Here is a 26,363-nt window from a genome sequence, read left to right as displayed (position 1 = left end):
TCATTAAAGATGTTGGAGGAAAGCAGTTGAGGTTATTTGTATCAGATTAGTTTTAGAGTGTATATTGTTCTACAATCTGAAGAGCCACTTAAGGAACTGTGCACTGAAGGTCTTTTACACTTCTGTAATTTAAGATACAGAGATTAAAGAGAATTTGACAAATGTCTAGAGCTGGCACAATGACAATTTCCAGGTCCTTTATTAAAATATCAAGGAGTACAGATAATTGGCAATTCTCGCTGTAGATTTGATCCTGTATTCAGACTGGTGGCAGGAGAAATGACTTTATTGTTTCTCTGGCTTTCCCTTCATTTCTGCTGTATCTTTTAATATGCATTTTCACTTTTTTCCCTAAGCAGAAGGACCATGTATCTACCACCAAGATGACAAGCACAATTTCTGCTTCTCACAGCCACAAAAGAACATATCTTCACTGTGAAGCAGCACGGGCCAGATGGTAGCGAGGAAGTTGGGCTTATATCAGGCATCTCAGTCGCATAAAAGCTTTTATGTTGTATCAGTTGATTCTGGTTCCTTTGGATCTGGAAGGTGTCAGTGCTTGTGTAAGACGGAAAAGGAGAGATAAGAGCGAGGCATAGGGAGTGCGATCAATGTGACTCTAGAATAAAAGTGCCATGGAAAGTTTTTTTTTTCTTCGTGAACACTTTTTGTTGCATTTGTGCAAAATGTTCTCAGTATGTCTCTTTTTTTATCAGATGCTTTGAATGTTGGAAGTAAACATGTGTTACAGTTTCAAAGGTTACAATTGCATCGAGAGTTTTATATAACTAACTTTTTTTTTCCGTTTTGAGATTGCACCCTGCTGCTCAGCCTTCCTCTAACTGTGGCAACAATCCAAGTGTGCGTTCTGACAGAATATGAAAATGAACTGATGATTTCAATACGTCTCCCAGTTTTAACTGATGTCTGTAGTTTGTGTTCATTAGAAAGCCTCAATAAGTTTGGAGGCTGAGAGTGTGTTTTTGGCCTCATAGTGGGAAAAATGTGAAAGTCCTCAGAATTTCTTTTGGAACAATGTGGTTAAACATACCAGCTTGAGTTAATACAGAGGAATGCCTTATTACTTAAAATGAACAAGTCTGGACCAAACAATGGATCTTAAAAAAAAAATGCAAACAGTCTAATATATATTTCAAAAACTTTTATACGGAAAAGTCAGGAATTCAAACCCGGTACTACCAACTTCAAAGAAACTTTGACTTTGTAACGAACTAAACATAGAAACAATGCCTGGTTGACTCAAATGCTACCTGAATGATCAAGGTCTGCATTAGATTTTGGGAAAGCAGGACATGGGATAAGAAATTGGGAACTGGAACAACACATTACACTTTAATATCCCAGGCCTCTGATAGAAGACCCGAGCTTAGAAAAGAAGTACATCTGTACATAATGTTACTTAAAACAGAAGGACATGTGGGTGCAGCAACATTTACAAACATTTGACTGACACTAGTATATATATATATATATATATATATATATATATATATATATATATATTTTTTTTTTTTTTTTTTTACTGATTCAGTTAAATCTGTGAGCTATTTTATTAGACTTCACATTCTTGTAGGCTTAAAAGTTAAAAAGCAAATTTCTTCTACACAACAACTGAAAATAGTCATCAAATGCGGTCCAAAACTTATCCATCCACTGTTCGAGAGGCTGGGTACACCCTGCATCCTGGACAGGTCCCAAGTCCTGATCCAAAATCAAGCCACTAAATATGCTCTGGAGTAACTCACCCATGTTAGCAAAAAAAAAAAAAAGCTTTCTTCTTTGTGTTTTGTGATTTGATTGTTTTGTTTCCACAGAACAATCAAGGTGGAGGTGTATGACTGGGATCGGGATGGCAGGTGAGCGTGTCTGCCGAGATATAATGTTTGCATACAAATTTTTGCAAGTTAAATCACAGACAATCGATCCATACAATTATAGCCCGTACATACAAATTACAAGGGGGCATTTTTCATAAACATTTATCCAAGAAAACATCGCAGCTTGTCAGAAATCATTTTTTTCCCCCCTAAACCATTCCTTGTTGTTTCCACCCTTTGTTTGTATTCACTTGTATTTGCTCCCCAGCCACGACTTCATTGGGGACTTCACGACCAGCTACCGAGAGCTAGCTCGAGGGCAAAGTCAGTTTAATGTGTACGAGGTGAGTCATTCCAGTGTTCCCGCAGTTCAGCAGCATGTCTGATGACTCCTGAAACATGGAGTCCCAGTGTGGCAGAGTTCTGGGTCCGGTTTTCGATGTGGATGGCATTGCCATTGTTGACATCAGTGTTGCTCTGTTTTCCACACACTTTGAGCCTATTCCCCTCCATGAATATTTTCTACTTCTTCAGCATATATCAGTACTTTTATAAACCTGTCAAAACCGCCAACGTATTGAAAAAAAATATTTCAAACAGCCTGTTTTGGGTTTTTATTTTTAGATTGTTCATACATTTCATCTTTCAAACAAGCCTCCCCACCTTCCCCAAGCAGTTTTAAACATCCCTCCCACCCATGTTTTAGATTTATTTTATCGCTGTCATCACTGGTACGCTGACACGCATGGAAATTGATCTATTAGTAGCAGAATGAAACAGGATTAATAGGTGAACAATTTAGGGATTTATTTGGAATTTGAATTATCAGAGTGGAACAGCTCTCTCTGGAATCCAAGATTGAATCTCAGGGATCAAAAATATATTTATCTAAATCACTATTTATGTTGTGCTTAACACAATTCATTAATGTCTTGAAAAATGCAACAGGTCTAAGATTGTAACTCTTCAGTCTAAATTGTAAATCCTTTTTTGTGTTAAAGAATCAAAATGTGTGAGTGGCAGCTGAAAGTCATAATCTTCCCAGAAATAGAGGACATGTCAATGTCTTCATGCCCCTGTGGTTTGGTGGCCTTCAGCGAAGGACAAATACCTGTCTTTTAGATGTCAGCTCCATTATACTCTACTGTTGATTCCTCTCTACCTCCCAGGGAGACTGAAAGGCCCTTTAGTTTTTGCATCAGCAGATTGTTCGGTGTGTCAGACAAATTGCCATCCCTCCGTGTTAAATTAGGGCCTGTCACTTTCATGCCTCGCAGCCATTGAGAATTGAGGTAATGAGCTGAGACGTCTTTGGTATCTGGATTGGCATTTCTTTCTTGTTCTGAGCTTCTAAAATGCTAGTAAATGTTAGCCTTGCCCATTAGGCCCTGTCTCACCCATCAATTAATTATAATCTGAGAATCAGGTTTGAATGTTCAGTTTTTCTCCATCTACCAGCATTTTAAAAATGCATGTTTTATATGTATGTGATTGACGTATATGATGTGTTTGAAGTGGGGTAAATCCCTCTCTGAATGATTTCAGTTTGAAGAAATAACTGGACTGACTGCTAGTACAAGTAAAGCCAAGACCAAAGTAGACGGCTAAAAACAACTTCATTCTCAAACATTTCATACCAGTTCATGCAAATGTTAGTTTATAAACCTTTATGTTGCTGTTGATTTAAAATTACATGATTATTTATGTTAAATGTTATGGTTATTTGAAAGAGCAATTAACAATTAACCCTCTTGCTGCTCTTAGGTCAAAACGACCCTCTAAGCCTCAGTTTTAAGACTCAGACCTTGTGGGTCATTTTGACCCAATGACAGCAAAAGGTTTAGCACATAAAAAGACATAAACCTCTGGAGCAAAAATAGTATTCCACTTCTGCAGCTGAGCATAATGGTTGTTCTGTGAAAAAATGCTTACAAGCAGAGCGTCTTCTAAATGGAATGCAGCCCTCATTAATATACCTGTGTGTTCCCTCCTTTTCAAGTTAAAATGTCTTTTCTGAAATATTATATCCCATTTTAGCTAGAGTTTTTACCTTACCTGTAGCTCATGCTGTTTATTTTATTTTCAGGTGATTAATACAAAAAAGAAAATGAAGAAAAAGAAATATGTCAACTCAGGAACGGTGAGTATGGCTCAAGAGTTTAACTTGAAAAGTCAATTTAATCGTTTTCAACAGAAATTATTGTTAATATTTGTTGTTAATTAGATCTCTTTCTTAAATTCATATGTGTTGAATATTGGAAATTGGATTTCCTCATTATTTAGTCATTTATCAGTTTTAAAACATTTAGCAACAAGAAAAGAAATATTTTTTGTTGATGAAGTAGTTCTAAGATATATTGCCTTTCTCATAATGTGTTTTAAGATATTATTGGACAGTATGGTATTGGTAACATTGATTGATTCAACAGAGAAAACAAACTTGATGGCAAACTGTTTGTAATTTAGTTAGAAATAAAAACATGATCCTGTAAAACATGGAAGCAGGACAAAAAAAGGATGAAAACGCTGACAAACTCTAAAGACATCAGTGAGCTGAGTGACAGCAATGACCATTTGAGATACCAATTTTCAGCTTTCACAGCTTTCCCAACAGTGTCAGCGGGAGCAGGTAATGCATATAAATGCATCTCATCTTCTCTTCAAACCTGTCCTCTGGCATTGCAAATATTTCAATCATCCAAAAAGCAGTTTGCTTTCATTCTTCCACCATGTGAGACGGTGAAGTGCTGAATTAAGTCAGTACGTGGATGTGTAGGATGTATTAGCAGGAAAACATCAATACCAATTCAGTAATCAATTCTTTCTCCTTCTCTTCAACTTCCAGGTGACCCTGCTCTCATTCTCTGTTGAGTCAGAATTCACCTTCTTAGATTACATCAAAGGAGGGTGAGTGGGAATAACAATTTGCACGCTTAAAGAAACCATCAAATAGGCTTTCTTCCCAGCTGTGTTTATTCAGGAAGAGCAGACAATATGAAGAGATTTACTTGTAGACTATTTTCATGTTTTTTTCTCCACATAGGCAACAAAGAACAGGGAAATCTTTGCTTTAGATGCACTCTCACTGTTAGAAACATTCAAGTGAAAATCTTCGGCACTGTGCAGTGTATCCTGAAGGAATCAATATGTTTTGGTCAAATTATGAGAAGACTCATTGTACTTGCAATTTTGGCCATTTCTATATTTGTATTAAATGGATACACATTAAAACTCTCAGCAAATTGGTAAAAAAGTGGCATGTAGACAAGTAGAAGAGAGCATGAAGCATCAATCTGCACATGTTCACTGGGAATTCTCTGGAGAATTGGCTGTTGTGTTCACACACAAGGCTCATTTATAGATTTTCTGTTACGAGTGTCAGAGAGCTGATAGACATACTCATACTGCAAAACGTCTGCTGAATCTGACCCCCCCTTTAAAGTACCAACAATAGATGCTTAAATGAGTTAAAGGTAAGCTGTCTTCACTGAGGTCCTTGGACCTCGGGTTGGTTTCAACACTGGAGATGGATCTTTGCTTATCAAGTATTTCTCAGGTGAAGTGTGGCTTTCCAGGCAGGCTCTGATCTCTGCTGTCTCATCACAGCAGGTAGGCTGTCAGAGGGTTTTATGTTCTGTGGCGTAGCTGACAAGTGTGACAGATTTTGCTGACAGTTCTTCACTTTGGCTGATTTATGATAGAATAACCTCGAGATTTAGTGACCTCAGTTAAAAAAGAAAAGATATATATCATCCTCATCAGCCTTCCACCTAACATTACCCCGGCACTTACTGGACAAGAGTTAAATATTCGCAGTGCAGAGGTTCTTGGTCTTTAGAATTGAATAAATGTCACCCTTTACTAGTGAATGCACATCTTTTTGTTTTTCACCAGCTAGTGCAGCTCTTGTCTGTTACGTGTTTCTGTGTTGATTTCGTTTATTGTGATGAAAATTAACGCTGTTGGCATTTACATGTTACGACAAGGAGAGTAATCATGAAGGTACAAGTATAATTTGTCTATTCAAATAACTCCAAAGCTCTGGATAGTTTGAGGTGAAACGAAGTGTCACCGGCATGTTGATTTTTCTCATTCTCAAACTCTGCAGCACAGACACAGTTCAGGGGTAAGAACGTGAATATATTTGAAATGTAATGAGCAGACATTTCTTTTTATTGATCATAGTTCAGAGCCTTCTTGTCAGTTTAAAGATTTGAGTTACACTTCCCTCTACCCGCTTTGAATTTTAATAAGGACAAAGTGGTATTTTAAAAAATAAAAGGGCTACGTGCCTGACCATAGTAATTCTATTAAAAGTAGATTAACGGTTATTAGTTTAAATTTATCTTTCTTAAGTCGTGATCTTGAAAACTATATACTTGTAATTATGTTAGAACAAGACAAAAAGGCAGACAGAATACAGTTAGATAAAAAACACACGAATATCTCCTACCAAGTGTCAAAAAGGATCAATTTAAGACCAAAAAATGTCAACAAAAGGAGTCTTTTTGTCTTTTGACCTTTAGCTCAAAACACAGTCGGAAACAATAGAAGAAACAAAGAGGGGGACAAAAAGACTACCTGCTTTTTTGTTCAGATGTGGTAATACATTAAAAATTTCCTTTTGAATTAATCAAATGAAGTGTAATTAATGCTTAGGTTAGCATGCTCAGGCTGGGTCATATTCTCCGTCCCCACACCAAGCTGAAAGGTTAATGTGGATCTTTAACTTGTTCATTTTACTATCACTCAAACGCTCATTTCTCTGGTGACTTTCAGAGATAATGAGAGGCTGTCGTTTGAGCCCCTTAAGGCCTCACATTGCTGTCGTAACTTAGCGAGAGGAGAGGAAAGCTTCATCAGCACGGGGAAATTGGATTATGATTTGCTCTTAAGTGCTCCATCAGTCTAATTGCTTGTTACCTGGCTCCGCATCTCAGAGGGACCCCCTGCCTCAGATATAAATCATATAATCTCCTGAATCTTATTTGATAACTGATTGAGACCTTTTTGTCTTCACACAGTCATTGTGGCAGAGTGATTACGCCTGTATTTTGTGATGCATTTGATGGTTTTCGAATGTTTTAAAGAGAAATATTTCATGTTGTGTCACAGATTGTTTGTGAGATTTGGCTTGTTGTTATTGCTGGCTGGTCTCTGTAGTTAATTTTTTAAAATGTGCACCTCTTCAATTCTCTTCCAGGACGCAGATCAATTTCACCGTGGCCATCGATTTCACAGCATCTAATGGTGAGTGATACGAGCAGTGTGTTCGGAGAGAAGGGGCAAGAAAAGATACTGTAGCTGTAATCTTTTACTGTGGCATGTCCACTTTCTAAATCAATCACACAAACACAAAAAGGCAGTGTAGCCACACAAACTGTACACATAATATGTCCAATATGTTAAAGCCTTTTCTTAGGAGATCTTCCTTTTAAATGCTTTGCTGGTATACTCAATACATGAATTTTATTCATGGTTCAGAAGTAAATACACATATTAAAAGTGGTAAAAATGTTGCCATAAATTTCAGAACAGACACAATTTTTATGGCTGCTCATTTTAATGGGTTAAAGAGATTTTTGAAGGGTGTTTCTGTGGAAAAGTTAAATAGAGAATTTACATTTTCTGTGAAAATGCTGTGTGACTGCTGAGCGCTGAATGACTGCTGAAATTTGCTGAAGAAGTTGAAAATGACTTGTTAAACCTAAAAAAATAAATAAATAAATACTAGCTAAAACCTTAAAGGAGCAAGACATAAGCTAAAAGCTAAAGAAGCAAAAGACAAGTTAAAAGCTAAAAGTAGCAAAACACTCGCTATAACCTTAAAGTAGCAAATGGCTAGTTAAAACCAGAAAAATGTTGGCTAAAAACTAAAAGAAGCAAAAGGTTAGCTAAAAGCTAAAAGTTTTGTTAGTTCTGACTGGACTGAAGAGCAGCTGATCTGAGTGGGGCCAAGCTCAATGTGGATTGATGCCTCCTAAAACAACTCCAGTCTCAAAAACAGTTCATAGAAACACTTTTATAAAGCTGGTTTACATTACACAGAGTTGTTTTAATACAACGCCAGATAGTATGTTAATTATTCATTACCTCTCCACTTAAACCCACTTTAAATAAATCTGAGTGAAGTTTCTTTGTCAGAAATAATCTGTGTTATGGTAGGGCTTTGTTTTATTATTTATTTAGTCTTATTTTGATTCATTTCTGTGTCTTTTTGTTAGTTTGGATTCATGTGTTTGTTTGTTCCACACCCATTTGTAGATTTTGCCACACACATGTTATGATCAGTCATCTCTCAGTCTGTACATGAACACTCAAATTTCTGTCGCTTTTTGCTGGATTGTTTTTGTTTCTTTGCAACTAACCTTGCAGCCTTTTATTTCTTGTGTTATCACTTGTGTTTGACCTCAGCACATTTCTGATTTTTGTGTTTTTTTTTCCTTTTCCATCTTCTGTAAATTGAACCTCGGCTCAGTTTGTTCTGTTTGGTGTTTTTAGTAATCTCTCACTCTTTCTTAGGTTTTCTGCACTGAGTACCTGGTAATAGATTTTGTTAAGAATTTTGATCAAACATGATCCACATTCTTCTCCTTTTAGTTCACATGCATCACTAAGTTTCTTTCTTTAATAAATGTTATGAATTACTTTTTTATTATGGGACAAAATCATACTAGAAGTTAATTTATTCTGCTTTTTAAGGCATCATTATAACTGCTCCCAGTTTCAGATTACCACTTTAAATGTGGCAGAGATTTAAATTTATGACCAAAGGCAAATTGAGGTTGATATAATTGAGGAGGCAATCATTGGTTTAGATTTGAGAGGCTTAGATCTCTTATATTAATGATCTGGACTTTGATCAAATTGAAGCGTTGTTAAACACTTGTTTCCTCTGAAGAATAAACTCTGACTCAGAACTTTAAATGAATGAACTTTACTAAAAAATAATCCAAATTGTTTGTCAAAAGCATTTATGCACCTAAAATAAATACTTTTTCATTCATGAAACAGAGATGAATAATAAGATTAATTTGTAATTTTCATAAAATAATTATTAAAGATGTGGAAAATTAACTGATCAGATCTGTTAATTTAAAATGATGTAACAATGAAACTCTGAGTGAAATCAAATCACACAGGGAAAAAAAAACTATTTAATCATTCAAAATAATACATTGCTGTTCAGTTAATTTACACAGTTTGAATTTTGGGAACAACAGCTCCTAAAAGAAATAAGAGGTTTGCTTTTTGTCAACCTCTATCAGAAATAAACAAAAAAGGTTTTAGTGGTAAATCTGCCACAACAGTCAAAGTAAATAGCAGTAAATATACAAGAATGAAGGTGGTAGTAGTCTGAAAAACACAAGCAAATAAAGGTTGGAATGACAAGACAAATATTTATTTTTGCTGCCTTAAAATTTCTAACTATGATGTTGGACAAGGTGATTAATGATTTGTTGTTTCCCATTGGTTAAAAGCACTTTTATTACATTTTGTTGCAGCCTGACCTGTTTTATTGTTTTGTCACATACAATTTAACTGAGTGCAACATTTTACCTAATACATTCAAAATACCCCAAGTGGGCTGTTAATACTAAGCAATCCCATGGTGTGCAGGTGGGTTCACAGAGAGGCTCAGGGTCAGAACAACTTTTTAGCACTGCAGGTAATATGTGAGACTTTCATATCATTTCTAATGACCTGTTGATTGATAAATATGTCATCAGGTAACCCCTCCCAGTCCACTTCACTGCACTACATGAACCCGTACCAGCTGAACGCCTACGCCATGGCCCTGAAGGCTGTGGGGGAGATCATTCAGGACTACGACAGCGACAAGATGTTTCCAGCTTTAGGCTTCGGCGCCAAACTGCCTCCTGATGGGCGGGTGTCTCACGAGTTCCCTCTGGTGAACCTTCATCACACTATAGACGATTAACGCATATTATTTGGCTACCTCCATTTCAGTATTTTAAATTGCTGATTACATTGTAACGTAAAAAATGTATTTGATTAATCACATTTATGGATCTTCTTAAGAAATGGTTCCATCGGAATCATGTAATTGCATTTTGTTTCCATCATTTTCAGAATGGAAACATGGAAAATCCTTACTGCAATGGCATTGAAGGCATCTTAGAGGCGTACCATCAAAGTCTGAAGACAGTACAGTTATACGGGCCAACCAATTTTGCTCCAATAGTGAACCATGTTGCCAGGTGATAAACAACTTCTCCTTTTTTTCACAAAGACTAACTAAAAAATACTATTTTTTATTCAGGAAGTTTATAAATAAGCTTTTTTTTTACCTAAACATAAATATCTTCTTCTTTCCAGAGACTAAAATCAAGGAATTCATAAAAACAAGTGAAACTAAATCCTGTCTGTTACTACTATCTTTGACTTCTTTGTGTCTTATAAGCTGTATTTGTCCAGCATAACACAACAAACAGATTGTGATGTGCTTCTTAATGGAACATGTCTAAATAGTCTGTAGTCATACTTTGACACTGACATTTAATGGCAAACAGAAAACTGTTTGAATTGTGTCTAATCCTAATATTTGAACAAGCTTAACCAAACCATCCTCCATCAGATTCCACCAGTGCTCTGCTGTAATTAAAAGTGGCTTTCTCATAGATGGAGTCATGCTTTTAAAGCAATGATTACAAAACATTGCAGTGAAAAAACAAGAGACGAAAAAATTTACTGTTTGAGCTGATAAGCTCATATAGGAAGAGATATTTTTTAATATAGACCTGTAAATCAGATGATGATAGACTTGTTTTTAAATTGTTCAGTCTAAATAATAAGTGTATCTTATTGAGGCACTTTATTGAACTTGAAATGTAAAAATGAAACGCACCAGAACTTTTTTTATTTAATTTGCTGTGGTTAGAGATGTTTGTGTCGTGAATGAATTTTCCACGTTTATTGTTTCCATAAATCTTTGTGTCAGGCTTGTTTATCTTTAATAAACATACCACAGCATCATCAAATGTTTGATTGTATTCACGTTTGCAGATATGCTGCGGCAGTGCAGGATGGCTCCCAGTACTTCGTCCTCCTCATCATCACAGACGGCGTCATTTCAGACATGGCCCAGACCAAAGAAGCCATTGTTAATGTAAGAATGGAAGAAAGTATTTTTTTGCATTATGAAGTAATGTCTTATTTTATTTATAAATACTTAAAACAACGCACTCTTGAAATCAAAGGTGGTTTGTGGTGGAGGGATTACATGTATTGTAAGGAAAAAACCAAAGATCATTTCCAGTGTTATTATTATCTTTAACAACAATTGTTAAACCTTAAGACACAATTTATGATTTTCAAAAACAGGCCATGCAAAGCACAACCATGCTTTTTACTGGTCTGCCTATTTTTCTTGCTGTTTTCTCACATTTTTAGGTTTCCAACGTGTATCCAACACTTGCAGCCCAGTTAAAACGTATCTAACATGGAGCACACAGTGGATGTGACTGCTAATCTAAGAAAACTGCACAAATCAATACAGCATCACATTCAATCAGAAGTTAGCCAACTCCATTTGGCAATAATGGGACTATAATTTAGAAAATTACCATCATGTTGAATTGTAGAATTTAAATTAGTTATTGAGACCAGAAACCTGAGCTTTGCTAAAACAACAAACCAAATGAGAAGCTGAGTATTTTTGTTTGCTCATTTGATTTTTTTTTTTCTTTTTCCCCATCCAGTCACCCTTTCCTGGTCATTAAGAACAATAATGAATTAGAAAAAAACATTTTGCAAAGCTGTATTTATGAATAATAAATACCAGAATCAACCGAAAACATTTCGCTGAACATAGAAAAACTCATTAGCCGTCCTAGTAGTTGTAATGTGCTTTGTTTTTGTAAACTCTATTTGGTTGCTTGTAGCTTTCCTATAGTACCAAATAGTTGTGCAAACTCCTCTCTGGTTTACAGTTTTGGGATTTAATTTTGTAATTACTTTGCAGGGCACAAGTGTTTCAGTCAAATCTAAAAGCCAAAACATTTTGGATGTTTATGAAGTGGCAAATCACTGTGTACATTTATTACTAGTGAAGATGTTTTTCAAATTTTAAAATAGCTCAAGGTTGCATCCAGATACAACTGGAAAAAAAAGAAGTTGATACTCATATATAAAATGTATGTTTTCATTTGAGTCCACCATGTTTAACCAGTTAGTTTTGGAAAAGGTTAATTATGTCTGGTTTATTCACTACATATTTATTTTATGATATTTTGTTCAGCACAGGTAAACAGTATAATTAAGATCCTTATTAGTTGGGGATTCCTACAGTTTTTTGTAGATGTCACAGCAGTTCACACACAGGGGGAGGCGTGTGATAACAACAGATGTTCTGCAATAATTACCAAATCTTTTGCCTTCTCATAACAGTGTTATCCAAAGCAATGAAAGTTTTGCATTAGTGCTCTGCATTCAGAACTATCAAAAACTATTAATAAATACTGCAGTTTGAAAGATCTCACTGCCTCCATAAAACAAAAGCACAAAACAATGATTTATTCCCCAGAGTGTTTTTTCCTGAAACGTGTCCTCACTTCATTTTTTTTTTCCTTGTAGCTGTAAAAAGCAGATGGCACCCTTTCTGTTTCTTTGGTCTCTCTGTCTTTTCTCCGCTCTCCTTTCCTCCTCCTCCTCCTCAGCCTGCCGCAGGCACAGAACACCCAGCAGACTGGATTTAAAGGGAATTTGCGACTGTTAGTCAAAACCTTAGAACAGCCACACCTTCCTTTTAAGATCTTGCCTGCTGCTCTGTCTCAATGCCTGCAGTCCTGGACTCTTACTGATGCTTGCTGCTTCCGCTGCTTCGCTCTCCGCAGGGTGAGGGAGGACACAGTGCTGGGGTTTTACAGGCAATTCATTCAATGAATACCTGAGAAACGGATTCAAAGAATCTGGGAGCCTGAATTTGCTCAAAGCTCTGCAACATTTGGACAGTAATAGGGCTTGGTTTATGGGTAAACGTGTGGCAGACATGTTCATGCAAATGCAGCAAAACAAAATGTTTATCAGTCAGAACTGATTTTGCCACTCTGCAGATTTCCACTCTTCCATCACCCAGCAACCTCCTCCTCCTCCTCTACTCTCATCTCTTTCTCCCTTTGAAACCATAGATTCCCTCACTCACAAATAAAAAGATTCTCTCTCTCTCTGCACATTTCACACAAAAGATCAAAATCTCTTGGTCCTCATTTTGTCTCTCCATACTTCAGTCGTCACATTCAGTCGGTAACAAAATCCTCAGCTGCTCTTATGTTTTTCACTTCTCTTCTTCCTTTGTTATCTGTATGTACTTAGAGCTTTATCTAAGAGCAGGGACCCATCAACAGCACTTCATTTCAAATCCTTTTTTACTTTGGTTCACTTTGTCCTCTGCTAAATCCACACATTTTTTTTTACCTCTGTCAAAAGAAAAGCTAAATGGAGACATACTGATATTTTACAACGCAAAGAGGCGTGCAGAGGACATCTTGATGTTCCAAACTCACGAAATCAGCATGGATACATGCACAAACTCTACCCGTAATGTGAGAATAAACAATGATGTGTGACGTTAGTATAGTTTCATTGAAGCTCACAAGTTTTCAGATCAGTCATTAAACATTTTATCTGACAGGCATATAGTAGCTTTACGGGGCTCCTGGTTATAGGAAAAAAACAACCAAAAGGCGAATTATCATACAAATAAACAGTTTTGTTATATGTTTGTTCTTGGATGCTAATTCTCAACCTATGTTTACATTCTTGTTCACAAACTGTGCTATTAAGAACTGAATGCCTAAACAGATGCTCAGTTTTAAAACAAAGCCTGGTTTAGAAATCAGTAATTAATCAGTGCGTTTTGTTTCCGATGTCTGTCACATAATCCTGCCGCTGTTTACTTTTCTGCACAGTACAACTGTAGCTATCTGTGTTTGGTTGCAGTGCCATAAAACTCTGCCTCAGATACAATAAATGACTCCTTACGTGATTTAAAGTCAAAGACATTTGTTTTTGTACGCTCTTTTTATCTACTTCCTTTTTTAAATAATAGCAATCAGTGTTGCTCTTTCATTTCTTTTTAGCTGCTTCCTTGCTTCAGAGACATTTACATTTAAAGGTTATGTGAAAAGGTTATGAACGATTAATATCTTTCCTGTTGTAGATAGCTCTTTGACCAATCTCACTTTGGAGAAATAAAGTTTAATTCTTACCAGATAGACAAGCTAATCTGAGCGGGGCAAAAACCAAAGTGGATTGCTGACATCTTAAAGCCACTCCAGTCTCAAATACTCTGTTTATGTGAATAGTGTTTTTTAATATTTATGTTGCTGTCAATTTTACATTACAGGTACATGCATCAAATACTATGGTTTGATGATCTATAACATAGAGCTAACATGAACAACTATCAAAACTTTATGATCAAAGTTGTTTAAATTCAGGAAGAATACACTTTGACCTTGGCCCCAATTGGACTTGCTGTCAGCTCATCTATTCAATCAGAATTAAACTCTAATTTTCAAAACTGGTGCTGTTCGAACAGCTACATACAACGGGTAAAGTATTATTAGTTCAGAAACTTCCCACTGGACCCACTTCAACAGATCTAAATTATGGTTTTAAGTTATTAATACTGTTAAATTACAAAATCATCTTTACCCCTTGAAACATTTACATCTGCTGATTATTTAGCTGTTATTTCTTATTCTTTTTTGTTTGCCTTGCTTCAAACTATTTAACTTTCATATCACATTATGTTTTCTAAAATTCACTGAGAGATAGTTAAGACTAAACACGACTCTTGGCTTAAATGGACACAATAGTTCTTTTTTTCCTCTGGGAACTGAACAAAATGACAAAGTTTTAAAATAGTAAAGCAATTTAAAAAAATAATGATGTAAATTTTTCTTCAAACTACTTTATGTTACATATGGTGTAAAGATAAAAGTTAAGAAACTATGGTAAAACTTTTAAAGCTTAACAGAAACTCAAAATGAGGCTATTTTGTGACTTTGAGCATCTTTTAGTTCTAGAGAAAGAAATGAAAAACAACAAAAAAAGACATTTTCTCAATTTGATTACACATAGAAGTCATAGTTGTCTGGAAGAAATAAATGGGATGTTTCTTTTTAGATCTCTTTTCATTTTTTTCTTTCTTTTGGACATTACCTGGAATACCAGGTAATTACCTGGAATGCCAGGTAATAAGGCTTCACTTGGTGTTTACTTTTAATTTCATGGTCTAAAAACAGAAGCTGAGATTTCTGTTGCCATGAAACCATTTATGAGTGCAGCATGGAGAGACATCAGCATGTTCCCTTTGCTCTGGTAACCAGGCAGGCTGGTCTGACCAATATGTGTGAAATAAATGAGAAAGATGTTTTTACACACAACTATCAGTGAAGACAAAGCTTGTTGGTTTTCATGCTTCCAACATGTCATTTTAGATTTTAGGACATCATTCTCGTTTAACTTATTTCTTTGTAAGCAGTCTAAGCTTAAAACAAATAATTTTATACTGTTATATTTCTGTATTGAATTTATCCAAGCAGTTATAGTTTAACCAAGAAAAGTCAGCAGTGACAGCAGTTGATTGTGGTCATAAAGATAATATAATAAAGTAATTTGTATTTACCTATTTCTGAACATAACAGACTACTTTGTTGTAGACTTTAAGATCAATTATTTGGTTTACCTTGACAGACAATAGGCACTGTGAGCTGCAATAAGGATATGATCAGAATCATTTATAGTTAAAGTGCTCAAAATAGAATAAGGGAATAATTGCATAAATCTTTAACTGATAATTGGTTAAAAAATAATAAAACATTTACATATCTGTCATCAGCCTTTCTTTAAGCACACTAAAGAGTCTCGAGGTTATCGTTCTGTGTGGATGTCAGAATCATTTCACTAAGAAACAAATCTGCTTCTGTGTGAAAGTGTGCAGAGAACAAGCTCCCCATAAAGACACACGCAGAGATGACATCTGGCTTTGAAAAAGTTTAAAAGGCTAAAGTGGGTCATAGAAAATTGACAAGTTATTTATAACCATTTGATGTTCCGTGTGGGTGTCTGTCTACAGCTATTGCAGAAAAGTGTGGAAGTCTGTGAGTATGAGTGTGTTGGACAATAAATACTGGCAGCAGTGCGTGTTAAACACTGTTAATCACACTGATGGGCTGTAATGTTGCAGAGAACAAGTTGATGGAAATGCTTTCATCCCTGTGGCAACAGGAGGTTGTCTGATTTGCCACTGGACATTTATTTTGTGCCAGAAATTAACATGCACTTGAAATAATCAAACAAACAAAAAAAATGAATGCACTGGACATCGGCTTTTGCACTGAACATTCATGGTGGCATCAGTCTAAACACATCCACTGCAGAAATGGTGTGTAAAAGTTGTGTTGTTCAAAGTTCAAAACTAGAAGATGGTTGGCTCCCAAACTATTTAAATTATGTTTAGAAACTAACACAGCAGTGCTGTGGCTCAGACAGCAGCACTGATAATGAATGAACTCTAACAGGAAAAAGAATCTAATGTTCTGATTTTGGCCTCTTTTGACTTTTCTCTTGGTGCTTCCAACCTCTCATATATTTTTTAATCTCAGTAGTTCTTTGCCACTCCTCTTGTACAGACATTTATAGTTCAGACAATATGAATTCTTTATATTTTGGACACCTCACGCCTTTCATGTCAGCTTTTTGGGGAAATGTCTTATAAAACTTTTTCATACATTGTCGTTCACATATATGTACAGTACTGAGTATGTTTGGACTTTAAGGTTGATGCTTTTAGATGTAATGCCAAGAGTCCAGGTTGTTTTGATTTGCTGCAAAGCACTTTCTGAACTCTACTTTATAAAGTTTGATTTCTTGATATTTGTACCACACATTCCCAGTGTGATTTCATAAAGTTTCAGTATATTGTATTATGAAATAATGTTTCAAGTTGTTGGTTTTCTTTGCTGTTTAAGTTGTTTAATTTTCCATTAAGGTGTTGCGTGTTTGGGGATGTTATTCTCCAGAGCTGGGAGGTGAACCGTAGTGTCTTTTGACTTGTAATGGAGTTTAGGGGTAGCTGGGTGGGTAAGCGAGGATGGATGCTGTACTCACTGAAGCTGGCACCTCCTCCCCTCCTTCTTCTCCTGGCTCCTCCATCTGCTGCTATGTTAGAACCTCCTTATCAAGCTGCCACCAGATTAGTCCCCAGGTTTTTCCTCCATGTGGATATCTCAACCAGCCTCTCGTGGTTTCTTCAGCATATGGTTCAGCCTTTTGCCCTGACAGATTGTGAATTGTGAGATAAAATCCTAACATTTTTTAGTTAATATTTTGTGTGAATAACTTGCAATTGGATTGGTTGTGCAGCTATTAAGACAGCTCCGGCAACAAAACTAATGCTGTTCCTGCATTTCAGGTGACATTGTTACTGTTGGCAGTGAGTTAAATCCAGAGTGTGATAACTTCCATTCAGACTGCTGACCCCAGATAAATGATAGGGCTGCTTTCATATGAGAAAAACATAGATTGAGGTCTGTAAAATATCTAGAAAAGCAAGCAGAGACTGAAATAAGTTCAGCAAATAAGATGAGCTGAGCTTCTCACTTTGTCAACCTCTTTAACTAACTTGCTCCCCTCACTCTCATCCATTTCATTCTTTAAATTAAAGGTTACTAAAATGTTGATAGACAACATTAGTGAGGTTGTAGATTATGTGGATCAGCAGGTAACAGATCAAACTTTTGAATAAAAGAAATGTACATGCTTTACTGTTTCTTTTGATTAAAAGCTGTTGGGTTTTTTTCTTAATGTTCTCATATTTTTATTTCTTCACAGGCTGCCAAGCTTCCTATGTCTATCATCATAGTTGGAGTGGGTCAGGCTGAATTTGATGGTACAATTATTTTATCTTCTAACTAATAGATGCATATTTCATGTAACTGGTTGTGCTAGTTTGTGAAATTTTTACACCATTTAAATTATTGCTTAGTTGGAGGTTTATCAAGCTGTTATTATTTTCAAACACAGCTTTTAATCTTGGCTCATCTTTCCACCGGCAAGAGAGCAGCAATGTTTCAAAAGTGGAGGAGAGAAAGACTACAGCTTGTTGCAGAACAAAGCTGTAAATCTGCGTAATAACTTAGAATTTGCCAGCCTTCTGAAGACTAGATGAATATGTTGACACCTCTGAGAGCATCTGTGAGGCAGGCTTGCATCCACGAAAACTTCAACAGAAGAAGAAGATGATCATTTTTATTCATCTATATGTCTTGACACCATCTTTAGCTTCTGTGTTTAAGGGTTGAGTCTTTAAAGTGAGCAGAGTAAAGCAAAAATAGAATTCTTAGGAAATTCAAGCAGAAAAAGAAACAAACCACCACACACTTCTAGTATACTGTACGACTGTGTGTTTCTGTTTTTATTTTTAAAAAGCCTTTAATACTTTGAAAAAAAATTAAAATAACAAAAAAATCCACTTTTTTTTACTGTTACAGTCAAAACTAACCTTGTTGATAGTCATTCAAAAAGAAAATTACAGTTCAAACCCATCAAAGTCAGGAGGGAAGATGATGCGAGGGTGGATGCAGGCATAATTGTAGAAGAAATGGCTGAGGTTAATTGCTGGGTTTGTAGTGTTTAGTGCTGATGATTCTAAATTACAGTCTATACTAAAGGACTTATTAGTCGATTAGACGGGCAATAAAGACTGTACGGCTAAACATTCTTTCAATTTACCAATGCTAAAACAAATAACGCTGACTACCCTGACGCCTAAACCTTTACACCAGCTTTATATCAGCCTTGCTTGTCTCGTTAAGACAGCTGTTTTTGAAAAGTTTTACCACTGTGTGTGTGTGTGTGTGTGCATGCCACTTGTGTCTTCCAGCTATGGTGGAACTGGATGGTGATGACATCAGGATCTCATCCCGAGGGAAACTTGCAGAGAGAGATATTGTTCAGGTGACTGTCCTTCAGAGTGTGGAAGATCCTATGACTGTATTCTCTGCAGACGTAGAGTTGTGACATTTAAAAATGTGGACCTTTCTCCCTCACTAGTGTACTTTTCATAGTGCTGAAGTGGTAAACACCTTTTCTTGTCTTGGACCAAATCTTTCTGTTTGCACTTCACATTCACTGATGTGAAATGTGCCTGTCTGTTGTGGCAGATAGAGGACATAAACAGGTTTCTGTGAATTTAGTTTGGGACAAACATGGAAAATGTTTCATGATTCATTATTCAAAGAACCTGTTGTGTCCCACTTAAACGCCAGTCAAGCTGTTTCAACTACAGTGAGCTGACATCTGCCTCCATCTAAAGAATCAAAACTCAAGATTTAAGTAATAAATATTTTTAACTCTGTAATACTGGATAAATAAATTATGAGCTGCCATCTTGATTTGTGTGGCTTAACGCCATTTCTATGCAGTTTTCTTGGAGAATTTCTTTGTGCTGTGACAAACAATGCAAAACAAGATTTGAAGTGCTTCATCAAACTCTTATAAAGTCATTTGTTGCCACTTGAGGTGGTATCTCACTGGGCTGTGACTGTTGGAGACGAGAGGAGGAAGAGTACTCTCATGCAGGTGTCAAAAACCAGCTGTAGCACTCTTGAGACAGGTTTGAGATGACAAAATTCAGAATGGTTTGAGACACCAATAACTCTGAGACTATTTTGAGAGAAACTTTATTACACAGATTCTTTGAACATGTTCAAAAACTCAAGCAACAGGACTGCGAGCAAGAACAAATGGATGCTTTGAGACATTCTGGAGACTCCTTCAATAACCAATCATTCACCATCAGTCACAGCCCAGTGAGATACTGCCTTTATGCCGAATCCCATTTTCTAGTGTTACCTCTACTCCTCCACCCTTCAGTTTCTTTAAGTGGGGTTCTGTAGAAAGGTTATAAACAATTAATATCTTCTTGAACGATCTCAGCTCAAAGAAACTGATGTGTTTTGACCAGACACAAAGTTAGACTGAACGAGGCCAAGCCCCAAAAACGGCTAAAATAACTCCAGTCTCAATCATTTCATAGCTGTCTGTTCAAATATCCTTTTTTTATATTATCTTTTTCATTAACGTCAGATTATTTACATAGAGTTAACTGATTATTTTTACTCTGAAGACTGAAACTAAACTTCAAGAATCTTCAAAAAAGTAACACAAATATAGTGTTTCAACAAAATTATACAAATGTGCATGTTTCCAATAAAACTGTTGGAATTACATTAAAATGAGTTATAAATGCATGATTCTTAAGTGTCTGACATCATTTTGGTGACACTGCAGACAAAACCTGAAGATGTTAGTGAATATTATAGCTGAATGGTATAATTTTTAGACTATTCTTAAACCATTCTTTCATTTTTGGTGTTGTGTTTACTTGTGTTCCCTTGTTCACACCAAAAACAAGTTAACACAACACATGCTGCTTATGGACACCAATGTTACTATAAATCTGTGTACATTTTAACTAAACTGAGGGAGCAGATTGATATTATTGTTGTTTTAATTAAACATATGTCTGCATACAACTTTACTCATTCATTTTTGTGAGGGAAGATCAACAATAATACCAAAGGTGCAACACATCAAAAAAAAAACTAGACATTACACAGATTGAATAACTGAAGATTTATTTATTTTTTAACCAAAGAAATAAAATGCTGTTTGAATTAACACAACGTAACAATGAAACATTTCTAACTGAGCAGTAGTTAAAGGAAATTCTATATGAGTATAAGATATAATAAGCGATCAAACAATCCCAAATGATTTTTTTAATGTTTGTCGTTTTCAGTTTGTTCCTTTCAGAGATTACATGGACCGAACGGGTAACCACGTGTTGAGCATGGCGCGGCTCGCCAAAGACGTGCTAGCAGAAATCCCTGACCAGTTTATCTCCTACATGAAGAGCCGAGGAATCAAACCCAACCCCGCACCGCCCCCCTACACACCACCTGGACACACACACCACCACACACAGATCTGAGGCCCCCCTCTTTGCCTCTGAGGACTGATAGCATGCAGCAGCCACTCAGAGTCCCCAGGGAACTCTCTACCTCCTGTTTTTTGGTGTAAATAGGTGACAAAGCACCAGGAAGAGGATGAAGAATTTTGTGCTGTTCCCTCCCGGTGACTACAGGAGCAGTATTTTTTCTTTTTTATTTTGTGTTTCTCCTGTGATGCATTTGTTTTGTAGCCTCTCTTCAGGAGGGGCTGACCAAACTTTTCAGGACTTGTTGGTAAAAGCCTTTCAGGCAATGACTGTTTCACATCTGATCTGACAGCAGATTGGTTATAAAAAAAGCTCATGTTGTGGTTAAAACTTGTGCCTGTCTGTGTTTTTTTTTCTTTTTCTAAGTGTTTGAGGACATACAAAGTTGACCCAAGCCTTGCTCGTCAGTCATTGGTGTGGCCTAATACAGTGATATTTTTTAGGTACCTTTTCCTTCTTGAATAAGTTTTTATATTAGGTGATGATTTCCATATCTGTTATTACAACAGTTATGATGCTTTCGAGCAAACACCACCTCCTGTTTGCTTTATTAAGCCAATATTTATAAGAGCATGTTGTATGAGAATTGAATTCCCTTATTCTAGTGTTAATTTTACAAATGTTTTTCAGAACAGCATGAAAGATTTATTTTGAGCACCATAAAAACTTAATCCATTTTGAATTATTCTTATTGACTGCACACTAATTATTGATTGTACCAGGTAAATCATATTCCATTTCTCTGAGTGCTGCTATTCATTCATTTTGAAAAAACGTACAAAATGTACTCACGTTGGTCAAATGTTTTTGCACTACAGCCATATTTTAGAGGTAAAACATTACTGGATATTATTGCAATTAAGGCTTTTATTCAGTGAAGATTTATTTCAACCACAGGGAAAGCGCCATGTTAGCAACATTTACCAATTTACTTCTAATCACTTTGGACCTTTACAGCCTCTAACCTCCCAACAAATGGGTTTCTTGCACACAATCGTTGCTGGATGTGCATGCAGCCAGGGGGCAAGAACTCGATTGGCAGTTAGTAGATTGCATTAAACCTTATTAAAATTATAATTTAATCATGCAAAATTCTATTAACTCAGTGGTGAAATAACTCCATATTAAGTCTATTTTGTGGAACAGAGTTTTAATATAATATATCACATTATTTCTGAATGATCTTACCTCCTTAATTTTTTTGAGTTTCTTCTCTCCTTGTTTGAAAATACTTGTGTGTTGGTAACAATCATTTTTTAAAGGTTCAGTTAGTGGAATTTTATTTTATGAAAAGGATGTTTTCTGTGCAGAGAGGAACTCTCACAATACTGGATCACAGATTGCATGTTTAGATCCAAAGTGCAGAAACATTACTTCCTTTTTGATTCCCTTCTTGTTAGTCTGGAGCCAAAATTGTGTCTTTCTTCTGCCACAGACTGTGTTATTCTTGTAATATTGAACAACTTCTCTTCATCTTTTCAGTGTAAAGTTTCTGATCATGTCCTCTTCAGAGCCTGGTCATGTCAAAACACTTTCTTTCCCTACTTATGCAGCTCCGTGATGACAAACAATCCCATATAAAGCTCATCTTTTTTCTAGTTTTGCAAGATAGAGTCATTTCAAAATAAATTTAAGTGTTAAAAAACATATAGACGTGAAGGGAAAATGATCTGCGGTCATGTCAGAGCAAAATCAATGTGTAGATTCTAACCCAGACAAAGTGACCAAGAAGCTCATGTGTGGGATTTGCTCTGAGACAATTTTAAAAATAGCCACTGTGTGAAGGTCGCAGGAGGCTACTGTGTCAAAATATTGTCAATTATGAGCTGATTTTTCACTCAAACTAGCAAACAGCAGGTATCAGCTCATCTAGGTTGGCTAAAAAAGATTTGTAGGGCCCAATGGCAAGTTAATTTTAGCTCTAATAATATTCCTAACACCTCTCTGGAGCAGAAACATATCCACTGAAACATCTGTAGTCATTCATTAGTTGTTACATAACTTCTATGGTCATAAAACCAACTTTAGAAACTCCTATTATTACACAAACACCCTTTTCTTTTTTTGTATCACAGCTGTCTGGTTGAAGAGCGTTCAAACTGGTCTCCAGAATATTTGGTCACTGCATTAAGAACACGAGCAAATATTGCATAAGCAAAACATAATTTCAATTTGTTTTTAATAGGGAATTATTTACTCATCATATTTAGTTTGGATTTCTTTAGCCTAATATACTTATATGGCATCAGTGACAGAGTACTTTGAGATGTACAATCGTGCAACGATTATCTTTTGCAGCTCTATAAAGAGTTAACTCAGAAGTTTTAACAACTTATGAAATGCGAAACCTAAAAAAGTTAATTTTAAAACTCAGACTGGAAGTTTAACATACTTTTCCTCATATTTTAAGGGTTTAGATAAACAGAATTGTTTTTATTTGTTTGCAAACCTTTAAACGAATGAGTTTTGAATTTATTAATGAAAAAAACACTCTTTATTAGCGAGCTCCTTAGTAATCACTTGGAATAAGCAGGATTTTTATTTTTCTTCAGTTTTTTGTTTTGTTCATTTAGTTTGTGAATTATTTCAACCTATTAAGACCACAGGGACCCCAAATGTAGGCAATCGTGTCTGTTGAATCAGGTTTAAATAAACTACAAAATAAACTTTTGCACATTGTTAATCCGGCATTTTGGTTAGAAAAGTCATTTTACCACATTTACTCAGCACACTGAACATTAATGCTAAAAGCTTCCTGACTTGTGATGAGTAAGGGTCCTGACAGAACAGCAAAGGGTAACACCATCAGAGTGAGACTTGCATTCTAATTCCAGAAAGTATCATTACCACTGAGAAAATGTGTTCAGAGTAAAAAGCCATTATCTGTGTTCTATGCAAATGCACTCCTTGGCAACATTTTCTATATCACCCCAGAAGGAATACCTCTTGACAAAGAAAACAGTCACTTGTTTCCTGTATTCTTTCATAAATGTCACAGAAAACAAATTATTGCAGTGTGGGAGTTATTTTCTGGTGGTTCTGCCTCATATCGGTACTTCACAGGAACAAAAAAAATGATGCCACTGTGTAAGAAGGAAACAAACTGATGTTACTGTAGGTCACTAACTCGGCTCTTTATCAGCAGAGTCCTAAAATCGCGGTGTTTTAGAGGTCAGTGAATAAAGCACCACAATCCCTGGCAAATCCACTGCTTAAAATGAGCCTCTGTCTATGTCAGGTTGAAAGTTTTAAGCTTAACTTGTAAAGTGAGCAGTTTGACACTTTACTCACATAGATAGTTTGAAAAAAGGATTTAGAAAGCGTTGGAAGCTGTTGTTTTTTGTGTTCCTTTTTTTTCTCGTTTAAAAAAAAACCCATAATGTAACATAAAGCTGTCAGTTACTACACATTAGCTTCATTAAAAGCTTTTTACTTGAGGCATTTTATTTGAAAAGGACAGGATGACTCAAATTTACATTTGTAGCGGAGGAAAACAAAAACAGAAACTGCTATATAAAAGAAGAGTTGCGTTGGATGCAGAAAAATTGTTTCCCATCTAGTTAGCTTGTTTTCTTCTGGATCATGGATTAGGATTTGTTCAATTAGCTTTTTAGGTCTTGAAAGTTGCTCCTTATTTAACCTCTTTTGCACACAGACTTGATAATTACATTGTTCATAACAAAGGTTATGAACAATCAATATCGTACCTGTTGCAGATAGTTTTTTGAACAGCCTCAGTTTGAAGAAACAGATTTTGATTCTGACTGGATGGATGAGCTAACGGCTAGTCCAAGAAGGGTCGAAACCATCTTCAAACAACTTCAGTATCGAAGATTTTATAGCAGTCCATGCAAACACTATGTTTTAAACTTTTACACTGCTGGTGATTCCCATCGCATGGTTATTTATTCTAACCATGTTCTTCTATGGTTATTTGCAAGCACATCGAGCCACAGCAGGAGCTAGCAGTAGTATTTCCAGTGCAGCTTGGGGCACTTTCAGCAGGAATATCTTACTATTTCTGCCAGAATAACCATGTAATGCAAAACTGACAGAAGTGCAAAGGTTTAGGACTTTGGTAATACACTTTGGTCTCGACCCTGCTTGGGCCATCTGTTAGCTTGTCAATCCGGTCAGATTAGGTAAAATATTAATTATTCATAACCTTTCCACAGAACTCCACTTCAAAAGATCTGAAATAATTCTTTCAGAAATGGTGGTGCAGGTTAGCCTAACACTCAGATATCTCAGCAAATACTTTTTCGTCAAATCGCTATGGCTGTGTCAGAATGTGATGAGTTTTTCCAACGATTGCAAAATCTCCACAGTTCAGATTTCTCCTATCATCTGCTGAAAATGTGAATTTGGCAAATGCTTTTATATAAAACCATCTGCTGACAAATTTGGACATTTGGCTACCTGGTGTTAGAAATATGTCCAATTCGGGAGATAAAAAGGGACAGAATGTGTTGATATTATGTAGTGGCACCAATTAAAAAAGCTACAGCAGATTGGTTGTGAAGGGAGACCCAAACTTTTCAATTACAGTAGTTATGAGATCTGGAAATTTCCTTTTTTTTTATTTTTACCATATTTGTTTCAAGTGATTAAATGGATCTTTTTAATTTTATGCTTGCAAACATTCCCCCATTTACAGCAGAGTCCTGCAATTTTTCTTTTCACCTGATTCTTTTTTAGTGAGTTGTGTTGTTAATTATTTGTATTTATCTAGTTAGCTTCCAAATTATATGGCCCTCAATGACAAATCATAAAATGACCAGGTATCTGTTTTGTTTCAGCTGACAGAGCAAAGAAGAAGCAGGATTTCTTTCACTTGAAAAGGCTCTGTTGAATAATTTAATGTAGCAAACTATAAAGGCCTTAATTATTTAAAAGGTAGTCTCTCTTTCTCATTTAGGCGTGTCCTGATAAGCAGCTGAGATGGATGAGCGAGGTTTCGGAGTGCAGTGGAACAGCTGGCTTGCATTTAGTTACACTCAGCATTGAAACTCCCTCCTGGGAAAAGTTTGCCTTCAAATCTTTCTGGCAGGAAGCGGCGAGCTTTAAATAAGTCAGGGGGAGTTTTATAAATATGAACAAAGGCAGTTGGACAGAGTCTTACACAGGACTATCATCCATATGAATGAAGTGGGAATTCTATTAAAAGCTGTGTCATTTAGACTTGTTTTTATTTTTATTTTTTTATTTGGATTAAGTTTAGGACTCATTGTGTCATGACTAGTTTAAGTATAAGAGTGTTACTTGACTTTAAAGGTCAATTTGGCTATAACAACGACACCTTTTTCCTCAGAAAACATTGAATTAAAAATATCTGACCAACCATTATCATGTAATCTTTAAGAGGAATGCTTATTGTAAATGTTTTATAAATTTTTGGGGGGTGGAAATGATGATGTTTTTTTTTCAATCTATGAAAAGCCATTGCTCTTATATCTTTTCCAATCCCTGATTAAAGACTTTTATTAATCAACTGC

At 35.9% G+C, this 26,363-nt stretch overlaps 1 protein-coding gene across 2 annotated transcripts in view; it reads left to right on the top strand.

Annotated features, from left to right (window-relative positions):
- The window catches only part of cpne5b (copine Vb), a 132,075-nt gene extending 108,537 nt beyond the window's left edge, over window positions 1-23,538 (top strand). For both annotated transcript variants that reach the window (XM_025010189.2, XM_025010188.2), the window contains 11 exons: window positions 1,836-1,877; window positions 2,107-2,182; window positions 3,925-3,978; window positions 4,684-4,745; window positions 7,042-7,088; window positions 9,569-9,750; window positions 9,933-10,060; window positions 10,866-10,968; window positions 17,700-17,757; window positions 18,751-18,824; window positions 20,671-23,538. In XM_025010189.2, coding sequence (XP_024865957.2) covers window positions 1,836-1,877; window positions 2,107-2,182; window positions 3,925-3,978; window positions 4,684-4,745; window positions 7,042-7,088; window positions 9,569-9,750; window positions 9,933-10,060; window positions 10,866-10,968; window positions 17,700-17,757; window positions 18,751-18,824; window positions 20,671-20,862 — 1,018 coding nt within the window. In that variant the 3' untranslated portion in view covers window positions 20,863-23,538. The remainder of the gene's footprint in view (window positions 1-1,835; window positions 1,878-2,106; window positions 2,183-3,924; window positions 3,979-4,683; window positions 4,746-7,041; window positions 7,089-9,568; window positions 9,751-9,932; window positions 10,061-10,865; window positions 10,969-17,699; window positions 17,758-18,750; window positions 18,825-20,670) is intronic.
- Window positions 23,539-26,363: the final 2,825 nt, after the last annotated feature.

This window comes from Kryptolebias marmoratus, linkage group LG4, assembly GCF_001649575.2.
Source record: "Kryptolebias marmoratus isolate JLee-2015 linkage group LG4, ASM164957v2, whole genome shotgun sequence".
NCBI lineage: Eukaryota > Metazoa > Chordata > Actinopteri > Cyprinodontiformes > Rivulidae > Kryptolebias > Kryptolebias marmoratus.
Note: the sequence above shows the minus strand (reverse complement) of the source record. Positions and strands in the feature narration are given on the sequence as shown.